Source organism: Eumetopias jubatus, unplaced genomic scaffold, assembly GCF_037043125.1.
Source record: "Eumetopias jubatus isolate StellerSeaLion01/CBP00866 unplaced genomic scaffold, mEumJub1_p1.0 scaffold_9, whole genome shotgun sequence".
NCBI classification, from domain to species: Eukaryota; Metazoa; Chordata; class Mammalia; order Carnivora; family Otariidae; genus Eumetopias; species Eumetopias jubatus.
The window spans coordinates 112545309-112557338 of NW_028274815.1; the positions used below are offsets into that span (position 1 = coordinate 112545309).

The window sequence follows — 12030 nt, forward strand, 5'->3', positions numbered from 1 at the left end:
AGGGAGGGGTTGGGGGTCTGGCAGAACTTTCTAGGTCTGTGGTCACTTCAAAGAGTCTCCAAAATATGGGTCTCCTAAACAGGAGAACAAGTAGAAGGAGCAATGGGATTTAGAAGACAGGGCCAGCCACACCTCAGCAGACCCAGTACAAAGTGTTCAGGGACCAGGCCAGACCAACCTCCCCATGGCACACACCAGACCCTGAGACAGGACTCAGAACAAAGACCCACCATCCTGCTGGGAAAGAAACTTCAGCCTCCTCTGCACCCAGGACCACCTGAAGTAGGAAGGAGGGAGGGGAGCATTGAAAGCTTGAGCGTTTTTGGTTTTTGTTTTGGGTTTGTTTGTTTGTTTGTTTGTTTGTTTGTTTGTTTTGGGGAAAAAACTGAGTTAACCTAAAAGAGAATGATTGCACCATATACAATGCTCACTCTACCTCATACGTGCAACCATATTTTTATTCCTGTTTTACAGATTAGGAAACTGAGGCACAAAGTGCTCAAATGATAGTCATGATTGGATAAAGCCAAGATTTGAGCCCAGATGGTGCCGCTAAACACACTGACAGAACCTGGAAGAGTCTGGGATTGCTTTAATTGGCAAACGTAAGTAAGCTTTTCCTTTGTGATAGCCAGGATGATAGGGGCTCCCAAGGAAGTTACAGAAAATTAAGATGCCACAAACACAAATTTTTATATGCTCTAGGTGTGTTACATTTGGACCCCAGGAAATAGAGGTTTTAAGAGTTGCCCACTCTTATACTTTTAGGAATGGGGTCTGTGCCTTCACCGCACTGCCAAAAGGAGGCCTCATGGGGCTTGCTTTATAATAAATCCTTCTTCTTTTTTTTTTTTAAGATTTTATTTATTTATTTGACAGAGAGAGAGACACACAGCGAGAGAGGGAACACAAGTAGGGTGGAGTGGGAGAGGGAGAAGCAGGCTTCCCGCGGAGCAGGGAGCCCAATGCGGGGCTCGATCCCAGGATCCTGAGGTCATGACCCGAGCCGAAGGCAGACGCTTAACCATCTGAGCCACCCAGGTGCCCCAATAAATCCTTCTTCTTAAGCAAATGCCACCTTCTCTATTTCCTGCATATCATGAATAATGATGGCTGATGTGTTCAGCATTTCCACTGTGCAGAGCCCTCACCCACATATCTTATAATCCTCGCAAAACCTTTCTGAGGAGGGGATTACTACCGTCCCCATTCTGCAGATGAAGAAACAAAGGCTCAGAGGTGGCAAGGGAGTTTGAAAGGTCACACAACCCAGAAGAGGCAGACCCCAATACTTGATCCCTAAGTCTGGCCGACTTGGACGCACGCTAGGATGGGCATGCTCATCTTCCTTCCAGGGTGCCCAGCACAGGGCCTATGGCAAGGGGTCCTGGGATCGGGCCCGCATCGGGCTCCCTGCTCAGCGGAGAGCCTGCTTCTCCCTCTCCCACTCCCCCTGCTTGTGTTCCCTCTCTCTCTCTCTCTCTCTGTCAAATAAATAAATAAAATCTTAAAAAAAAAAATAAAGTGCTTTCTTGTAGGCAACAGATAGTTAGGTCTTACTTTTTTATCCAATCCAACAATCTCTAATTTTTACATGGGGTATTCAGACCATTTACATTCAAAGTGACTTTTTATAGGATTAGGTTTAGATCTTATTACTTTCCTATTTGTCTTACTTGTTCTTTGTTCCCTTTTTCTGTCTTCTTTTGATGGTAGAATATTTTTATAATGCTATTTTGTCTCCTTCATTGGCTTATTAGCTGTAACTCTTCATTTTGTTGTTTAGTGGTTGCTTTAAGGTTTATAGTATACATCTGTAATGTAACACCGTCTACCTTTAAATGACAGCGTACCACATAGCATACAGTATAGAAAACTTTTGAAGGTATCCTAGTATTTTCCCCCCCAAGTCTTTATTCTGTTGTTGTCAGAACTTTACTTAAACATGTGTCAAAGCCTCACAATAGAATGTTATTTGTTTTTATCATTTCAGGGCCTTGCTGTTCAGATTTGTTAGATGAGACCAGAGCACTTCTTTCTGAGTACTCTCTTCTGTGTGTTCTACCCGTTGCTCTGTCAATCATGAGGTTTTCCAGCTTGGCTGGTGGGAACAGGCACTATTCTCAGCCCTGTGTGAGTGGAGGGCATCTTTCAGTGCATGTGTGCGAGGTGCGAGGAAACTACCCGAGGCCAGGGAACAAACCAACAGAAAGGATTAGAGAGAAGAGATCTGACTGGCTCACATCGTGGTGTGTGAGGGTGGATGCTGCTGAACTTCTCGGAACTAAGGACAAAAGCAATCCTTAGGGCTGAACATGCGGTATCACTTAGTCACAACTGTGAGGCGGTTCTTAGAGAAGCGACTAGCACATGCCTAGACAAGGACGGGCAGGAAAAGAATTTAGAATTCCACATCCCCTCCCCAGATCCTCTTAGAAGGGAACATCTGCCTCACCTCCCTATTCCCACACCTCACTTGCAACTAAGAAACACCATGGTATCCTGCAAACTTAGGTCTTGGAGTGAGACGGAGTCATCCACCAGGCCTGATGGTCACATACACCAGGGGAAATTTGGGGCACAAAGCTGATGACCTATGTTGAGCAGAACCTTAAGTCATCTGACCTGAGTCCAAATCCTGGTCATGATGCTGACTGAATATATGGTCCCTTCATGTTCCTTCCCTTTTCAGTTTTCTCATCTGAAAAATGGAGGTAACAATAATACCTACCTCAGGGAGTTCTTGAGGGGAGCACCTGAGATGATGTTCATAACCCAGGTGTGAAAGAACTTGCATGGGAGGCCTCGGCCCTCTTTCTCCGTGCCCATTTTGAGGCCAAACTCAGCAGTTCAACCCCCAAAATAGACCCACTTCCCAACACACCAATAAGCATTGCAGTTTGGCAAAGAATTCACACAAGACACCTGAAAATAATATAATATTACATGTCAACTCTACTTCAAATTAAAAAAAATGTTTTTAAAGTTACACAATTGTATACAGTACATAAAATTTCTGGTATTTACTGTATGTAAATAATGCCTCAATAAGGTAGTTTTTTAAAAAAAAAAGAATTCACAGGGCGGGCCCTGGATGGCTCAGTTGGTAGAGAATGTGACTCTTGATCTCAGGGTTGTGAGTGCAAACCCTCATGTTGGGCATACAGATTACTTAAAAATAAAAAAAAATTAAAAATTTTAAAAAGAATTCACAGGAAACAGGGAGAATGTTTACACTGAACACCACGGCACACACATTTTGTGTGATACATTTGAGGGCTAAGAGCAGGGGCTCCAGAAACAGACTGTCACATTCTTATTGGATGAGGTATTAGTTTAGGTGGCCATAACAAAGTGCCACAGACTGGTGGTTTAAACAGCAGAAATGTATTTTCTCTTACTTCTGGAGGCTAGAAGTTTAGGTGAAGGTATCAGCAGTGTTGGTTTCTTCTGAGGCTTCTCTCCTTGGCTTGAAGATGGCCGCCTTCTCCCCCTGCCTCCACGTGGGCCTCTCTCTATGTGAGTCTGCGTCCTCATCTTCTTTTCTTATAAGGATGCCAGTCATATTGGATTAGGGTCCACCCTCATGCTCTCATTTTAACTGAATTGCTTCTTTAAAGACCCCGTCTCCAAATGCAGCCACATTCAGAGGTACTGGGGGTTAAGACTCCAACATATGAATTTGGCCAGGGAGACACAATTCAGCCCATAAATAGTGATCTTGGGAAACTTACCTAATCGTCCAGGCTCTCGGTGTCTTCTGTGAGGATAGGAATAAGGCCACCCATGTCACAGGAGGGTTGGGAAGAATAAATGGTAATACATGCAGGGCTTGGGACATGGTGGGCACTTAAGCGCCATCTATAATTTGTAAATTCTCCAACCAATAGCTCTGTCCAGCCTCTCGAGCCAACTTCCCCATCTTTTGCACTTCCTCCGCCAACAACATCCCTCCAGCATCCTGAGCAATTGTTCTTGGCCGGCTAATGACTAGATTGGGTCAAGCTCAGCTCTGAGGGCTCCAGGGCCTTCCTGCTCAGCACAAAGCTTCTCTTCCTCTGTTGTAGGAGCCTCTGAGCTGAGCAATGGGAGTGAGCGGCAGGTGCTGCAGCCTGAGGGCCCCATGCTGGTGGCAGAAGGTAACACACTCCCATTGTGGTGTTCAGTGGACAGCTCCTGCACTGGTGACATGATTAAATGGGTCAAGGTGAGCCATCAGCTCCAGGAGATTTATAACTTCAAACACGGCTTCTTTCCTGGGGTGACGCCCAGCGGACACTGGAGCCACGTATTTGTGACTACTCCATCTATATCCACAATGTCACCAGCAAGCATGCTGGAAGCTGCCACTGTGTGGGGTTTAGTGACTTGAGTGAGAAATCAGAAAAGACCTTAGAGGAGGGCACCTCCATACTTGTGAATGGTAAGTATCAGGCTCTGCAGGTCTAAGCACTCGGCTCTGAGCTGCATCCCTGCGTCAGCTGCCTCTACCCACAGCCATGCTCTGCACACAAATCCCAGTGGCACACAAAATAAGTGTGTCTCACTCACACACATACAGGCAGCTGGAGTGGTTCTGCCCCGTGTGCCTCGTTCCAGGGCCATGTCTTATCGCAGCTACCCACAGTACATCTGTGTGGTGGAGATGGAAGAAGCAAAGAGGACACGTCCCAATGCCCCCAAGCACATTTCTAGCTTCTAATCACATAATGTCTGCTAACAGCCCATTGGCTAAAGCAAGTCATGTGGCTAAGCTCAAGGTCGAGAGACCGTGTTGTGTACCCTCCCACGTAGAGGCCATGGCAAGAGTAGGGATGTACCATACTACCAGGAGAATCAAGAACTAGGGCTGATAATTTCATCTACCGCACTCCCCACGTCATCAGTCATGCTATCTGTTAAGTCTAGCCACAGTGACCTGGGTACTGAAATCCTGTGTCTGCCAATCAGTAAGAGTGTGTTCTTAAATCTGTCACTTCAGCTCTATATAGTTCAAGTGCTTAACTTGTAGAATAAGTGACATGATTCCTACTTTGAGGGTCATTCGGGTGATGAAATAGGAGAATGGATGTTTGTGGAACCACCCTGTAGACTGTTGACAGGCAGAATATCTGTGGCAGGTGGCTGGGGGCAGGAGGAGGGGCTCATTTTAACTTGACGCAAGCATGTCAGAAAGGCTTCTCGGGCTCCTTCCAAGCTGTGACAGGGACCTTCTCTTGGTCCTACAGTCCTCTGGGTTTCCAACCTCAGGGGGATTTTCTGGGCCATCTCCACCACCAGACTGAGAACTTCCTCCCAGCCCAAGGACATCCGTGTGTCTTGCTGAGCTTCATTTTTCCCAACCTTAACATCAGCACATAGTAGGTACTGAGAACTTCTTTACTGAGTGAATACTGGGCATGCAGAGGGAGTCGCTGAGTAAAGAAATTAGGGAAGAGGGGAGGGAGGGCAGATATGAGGGAGGTCATGAGCAGACAGCGGAGGAAGAAACGGAATACACCAAGGCCCCTCTCTTTGGCTTCAGGAGCTGGGGACCCAGAGCCAGACCTCTGGATCATCCAGCCCCAGGAGTTGGTATTGGCAACCACCGGAGACACTGTATTCCTGAACTGCACAGTGCTTGGAGATGGTCCCTCAGGACCCATCCGGTGGTTTTGCAGGGCTGGTCTGAGCCGGGAGGCCATTTACAACTTTGAAGGCATCTCCCACCCCAACGTGACAGCAGTCCGGGCCTCCAGCAGGGATTTTAGCATTCTTCTGCAAGGTGCCTCTGGGGAGCGGGCAGGCACCTACTACTGTGTCAAGTTTCAGAGGAAACTCAACAGACAATACCTGTCCGGACCGGGCACCAAGCTGAGAGTAAAAGGTGAGACAGGTGGTCTAGGAGGCATTGGGGGCGAGAGGGAGGTGGTCTACAAGGAACTTTCCATCGTGTCCCAAATAAACCAGCTGTTCTCAGCCTCCAGCCTTTCCGCAGACCGTTCCCTCTGCCTGGAATTCTTTCTCCTTCTCTCTGGAGAGCTCCTACTCATCCTTCAAGCCCAGCATAAACAGCTCCTCCTCTGTGAAACCTTCTGTTTCTCCCAGGCAGAGTTAATTTCTCCCCATTCTGGGCTCCACAAAACTTTGTATAGACCATCAGTGATTTAACAGCATCTGTTGAGTGCCTGTTTACTGCCTTGCATTATACTAGGTGCTGTAGATACTGCAGTGAATCAGACATTGTCCCTACCCCAGAGATGCTCCCACAGGTCTAGCTAGTCCCTCACAGTTGCAGGATTTGACTTCTGGCCCCCATCGCAGGCAGACCCATCTCGATGACCCCAGGTGCTAGCACAGGGGCTTGGGAAAGTGGCAGGACAGATAGAAAAGGGGAATGTGAGACTGTCTCTCTTCCTTGCAGCAAACCACACTTCTCCCCAAGAGACAGAATTCACCAGTGACCATGTAGACAGGCTATTTCCATCAGGTGAGTGTACCTACCTCCTGTGAAGGTAACTGGTCCCCACAGGCAAGGGCGGCCAAACATGGCTTGGCCATGGGAAGGGAGCAGTTTCTGACTTCTAGGGCCATCTGCCACCAAGAAAGTCCCCAGGACTTCATCTCAACTGCAGAACCATGTTGAAGCCAGAGAACCATGTTGAAGCTCAATCAGAGAAAGGACTCTCTAACAGCCGGTGCTGACTGGTCAGTGGGCAGTCTTGCTTGAGAGGTAGTGAGCTCCCTGTGAGCCAGTGCAAGGACACACCATGAAGCTATATACATCACGGCGCTGGAGAACATGGCTTTGTAGCCAGGCATCCTGGATTGAGCCCCTTTCTAGCTGTGTGATTGCGGGCAGGTAGCCTTGCTCCTTACTTAAATGGCTGTTGTCCTGCTCTGTGAACTAGAGGGGAAAAGAGATAAGAATCAGAGAGCCTATCTCCTGAGGTTGGATGTAAATCCGATGAGATTTACGCATGCCAAGTGCCCAGAACCGTGCATGTCACAACACCTCTTAATACTCAGGGGTGCTTGGGACTGGGGTGGGGTTGGGGATGAGACTTGGGGTAGCGGCCCCAGATGCTCCCTGTTGCTCAGCCCTGTTCCTGCCATTCTTGGGAGCCAGACCACCCGGTCCCATCACTTCTCTGACACACATGTCCCTGAGCAAATCATGCCCCCTCTCGGAGTCTGCCTCCTCATCTGTACCAATTGCATTATTATCCTACCTTGCAAGGTAAGTTTAAGGACTATATTAGGCAATTAGGAAGTGCTTAGCTCAAGGTCTGGGGCAGAGGAGCTGAACAGCCAGTAAATGAACACAGTTTTCTATCACTGTCAGCAGTCAGGAATGCTGCCAAGATGACAAAACGTATCAGCAGGATATTGGGCAAAGCCTCTTCAGGCCCAGGACAGAGGGAGGGGAGGTCTTAGATCTCCTCTCTCGGCATAGAAAGAATGTGCCTCCAGAGGTTTACAGCCACTGGGCCATCTTCCTTGTGGGGACACTGAGGTCTGGGACTATTGGGGGATCACCCAGGGTCCTTCCTGAGCTCTCCCCTGTGTCCTCCAGACCTCCTGTCTGTGTTCACACTTGTGGTCCTGGGGCTGAAGACAATGACCTTGGCTGCACTCCTGCTGGCCCTGGCTGCATACTGGAGGAGGCGTCAGCAAGAAGACATCAAGACTCCAGGCCCAGCAGGACTGGGCCCCCCTTAGCATGGGGGCACGGAGCATGGGTCACGGGGCATGGGTGAGGGGTGAGCCCCAGAGTGGGTCCTCTGAGTCGGAGAGAGACCAGGGCTCCTCAGCCACTTCTCTGCCTCTGGTCTCAACCTCCAGATGTTCCCCAGGCCTCGTGCCAAACTCCGGGATCCCCATATCTGGTTTCCACTCACCCGGTGAAGTTCCCCACCGGGCACTGACTGGGCTGCCTTCTGGTGTGCCACGCGTGCTCTCCCTTCACAGCCTGTGCAAGCCTTCCTGGTCCTTCATGGCTTGGCCCGGCTCTCTTCTTGGGGCCCTTGTTCCTGCTACAGCCCCGTCTGGAGTGACTGCTCCCTTCCTCCACTCTTCACATTTTCTCATCCTTCAAAATCCAACTCAGAGTCCTTTCCGGAAGGTTTTCCTAAGCACCTCTGAGCTTGCAGAGCCAGACTGCCCAGGCCCCTCCATTTATATTCTTCTCTCCCCGTTTCCCGCCTTATTTCCTTCCCACCATGGCTGGCTTGGGTGGCTGTAATGGGTAAATGCAGGTTTGGCAACTTTAACAAAACTCTCTCTCCCTCTTTTTTTTTTTAAAGATTTTATTTATTTGACAAAGAGAGACACAGCAAGAGAGGGAATACAAGCAGGGGGAGTCCAAGAGGGAGAAGCAGTCTTCCCGCTGAGCAGAGAGCCTGATGAGGGGCTCCATCCCAGGACCCTGGGATCATGACCTGAGCTGAAGGCAGACGCTTAACGACTGAGCCACCCAGGCGCCCCGAACAAAACTCTTAAATCACAGTGGCTTAAGCCAGAAGAAAATCGATTTCTCTAGTAATAACTGAGCATAAGCAGGCCAGGCAACAGGGGATTCCTTCATCTTGTTGCTACCGCGTCCACACCCCAGGCCGTTAAGACTAGGGAAGAAGGCAAAAGTGAAGGGGAGTATAACCCGCCCCTTCAAGGGCACAGCTGGGAACTTGCCCACATCACCTCTAATTGGCTGGAATATGGTCACATGGTCACACCCAGCTGTAAGGAAGGCTGGAAAATGTAGTCTTTATTCTGGCAGCAGTGTGCCCAGCTGCAATGTTTCACTAAAAGAACCAGGAGGCAAATGTCAGTAGATAACCAGTAACATCTACCTCGGTGGCAAGGGGAAGCTTCTTCCTTGCTCTGAGTTCAATTCCCAGCTGAAACAGCACCTTTTTGTACCACCACCTCCACTAGGGAGTATAATAGAGAGCAGTAGTTCTCAAGAAGAGGAGGTTTTTTTTTCCCAGTGTACATTTGGCAATGTCTAGAGACACTTTTGGTTGTCACAACTTGGGGGTTGTCACAACTGGCTATCACCGTCTAGTGAGTAGAGGTCAGGGGGATGTCGCTAAACATCCTAAAATGCACAGGGACAGCCCCCACAACAAAGAGTTTTCTGGTCCAAAGCATCAGTGGTGCTGGAGCTGAGAAGCCCAATGTAGGGGAAAGTGTGACACGCCTGGCTTGCAATCCCAAAGCCCCCACTCCCTCCCCGTATGCCTTTAGTGACTAATCAGTCGCTTCACCTCTTGGACCCTCATGGATAATAATGTGGACGCAGATCATAACATGGACTTCTCTGCGTTGTCTAAGAATTAACTGGATTCATTTATTGAGGGCTTCCTATATGCTGTGTGCTCCAGGTACACTCAGTGCCTGTGAGCTCCCTTTTTGCTTTCCACGTGAACACTTACTAGCACCCATTCTGTGGGGAAGTGTATTAGCCTGGCTGTTTTTCATTATGACAACAGAAAAACAGCTTGCAAAACCTAAGCCAAAGGGGATGCTAGTGTAGCCTGAGAATTGCATAAATCATTGAGTGACCAGACATCAGAATAATAGCCGCCTGCCAGATGATCCACGTCTTAATCTCTGGAACCTGTGACTACGACCTCACATGGCCAAAAAGGGAATTTGCAGCTGGAGTTAAAGATCTTGAGACAGGAGTTTATCCCAGATTATCCAGGTGGGCCCTAAATGCTTTCATGAGTGTCCTGATGAGGGAGAGACGGAGGGAGATTTGACACGGAGGAGAAGACAGCAATGTGACCACAGAGGCGGAGATTGGAGTGATGTGGTCAGAAGTTAAAGGATGCCGGGAGCACCCAGAAGCTAAAAGAAGCCAGAACAGCTTCTCTCCCAGAGCCTCCAGAGGGAGCAGGGCCCACTGAACACCTTGACTCCTGCCCGGTGATGCTGCTTTCAGACTTCTGGCCTTCAGAACGATGAGACAATAAATTTCTTTGTTCTGAAGCACCAGGTTTGTGGTCATTTGTCACAGCAGCCCCAGAAAATAAACAGCAGGGAAGGAAGCATGGAACCGAGCCTCTGGAAGAACTACTCTGCTCCAGAAACCTCCGGGACTTGCTGGGCCCTGCACCATCCAGTCCCTGCAAACCACTCCCCTCCCCAATCGCATCTCCCACCATCACCCCCTAAACTGACTCCGCCCTGACACCCACCTGGGCGTTGGCCACGCCACATTCCCTAACTCATCCAAGTCTCCCTGCTCAACTCTTTCCTTCACGAGGGCTCCCAGATGGCTCTGTCCACGAGGACATCTCCATCCCTCTCGTTGTCCTCACGCCGTGGATGTGTCCTTCACGGCACTCACCACTGCCTGAAATAAACATGTGTGTATTTCCTTCAGGACAGCCAGTTGTCTCCTCTAGAATTTGAGCTTACTGAGGGCAGGGGCCTCACTTTTCACCATTTTAGCCCCTGCCACTCAGTTACAAAGAGTGGTTGAAGGCCGACAATGAGCCAGACACCCATCAGTGTGCTGAGAATTAAAGAGAAAAGTCTGTTCTCTCAGGGCATACCTACTATTGGGGGAAGACAGACAATGAGCAAGTAAATGTAGGTAAGCAACATGTCACATGTTGGTGAGTGCTAAAGGAATAATAAGGCAGAAGCGGAGGAGGGGGGTACCAGAGCAAGGGAGAGGAGATACATTTTATTTAGGGTGGTCGGAAGGGTCCTTACAGGTAAAGTGACAATTGAGCAAAGACCTGAAGGGAGTGGGTTGAGAGCCTTATAGATATCTGAGGGGAAAGTGTAATAGGATAAGGAAGAGCAAGGGCAAAGACCCTGAGGCAGGAGTGTGCTTGACATGGCACAAGAATCATGAGCACCAAGCAGGTGCTTGGCACATGTTAGACCCCTGTAACATCTGAGGGGGTGTAGAGGGTAGAGGTAAAATTCACAGTCTTGGGAATCTACCCAGATTGAAATTCCAGTTCTTCTATTCATCTCTTGGGTGAGTTCTCTCAGAGTGTCTTGGTTTCCTTATCCATAAACTGGTAATGACATCAGCATCTCCCTTCTTAGGTCGTTTTGAGGCTGAAACGTATTGGTGCATGTAAGGCATTAATTGTGCCAGGCCCAGTGGATGTGTGGGCGGGAGCAGTCCCAAGAGGGGGTGGAGAGGGTGCTGGCAAATAAAACAAACCATGGGTAACTCAGGGCCCTTGGTGGGCGCTCAGGAAAACCTGCTGTTGACAGATTGAAAGAGTGGGGAAGGAACTGGAGTCAGAGCTGCTCAGCACCCCTGCCCCCTGCTTTGAGGCCTGGAGCCCCACGCAGGCAAGATGACCCGGGTCCACAGCTCCCGCCAGAGGCTCATCCTGCTTGAGCCTCAGGATCTAGACCTCTGGAGGTCAGTGGTTGTCCCCCAGGTCTCCCTGAATCAAAGCATCCGTTTCTTCCCACCTATTCTGTTTTCTCCTTTCCTGCTCTTCTTTCTCTCCTTCCTTCCCCGCTGATAGTTCTTGCCCTCCCCTCTGTCTTCCCCAGAAAACCCCTATCAAGCCTGCCCAGGCTTGGCCTCCATGACAGCTCCTAATGAGAGAGATGGGTCTGTCCACATTGTTCTCCTTGGGCCTCCAAGGCCTCCCACTTGCTCCTGCAGAGAAGGCCTGGAGCTGGAGGAAGAGGAAGGACAGACAGAGGTTTCCTGCATCCCGCCACCCTGAGGATGACGGCCTTGAGGGTTCTGTGCTGGAGTGGGGCAAGAGGGGGTGCCAGGCCTGGTCAAGTATACCCCACTACCGCCCGTAGGACACACACACAGCTCAGAACGCATCTGGGTCCCTGGGCTGGGTGTGGGGCAGTAAGGGGTGCCAGGCCTAGCCAAGCATGGTGTTCCATGTTTCTAAACTATCTAGATGGTACTATATAATGGCACTTTACTCCACACGCCATTCCCAACCTTGCTTTTTTGGCTCCACATTCGAGATTTATTCAGGTTGGTTACCTGTAGGTCTAAGTCATGCATCTTCACGGCTCTGTGGTATTCCATTGTAGCAA

At 49.5% G+C, this 12030-nt stretch overlaps 2 protein-coding genes across 3 annotated transcripts in view; both read left to right on the plus strand.

The window, feature by feature from the left end:
* Positions 1–9978, plus strand: part of LOC114220804 (signal-regulatory protein beta-1-like) — a 41952-nt gene extending 31974 nt beyond the window's left edge. Inside the window, exons 6-7 of one of the 2 annotated variants that reach the window (XR_015768992.1) lie at positions 475–605; positions 8286–9978. The gene's annotated coding sequence lies outside the window, so the exon portion shown is untranslated. Of the gene's footprint in view, positions 1–474; positions 606–4067; positions 4153–8285 lie in introns of those variants that run through there. The other variant, XR_015768991.1, reaches the window with a different exon arrangement.
* On the plus strand, positions 3824–9978 carry SIRPB2 (signal regulatory protein beta 2). The gene is given in 6 exon segments (XM_028118845.2): positions 3824–3842; positions 4068–4268; positions 4271–4423; positions 5525–5866; positions 6404–6469; positions 7556–9978. Coding segments are annotated over 6 exon segments (927 nt in total). The 3' UTR covers positions 7702–9978.
* Positions 9979–12030: the final 2052 nt, after the last annotated feature.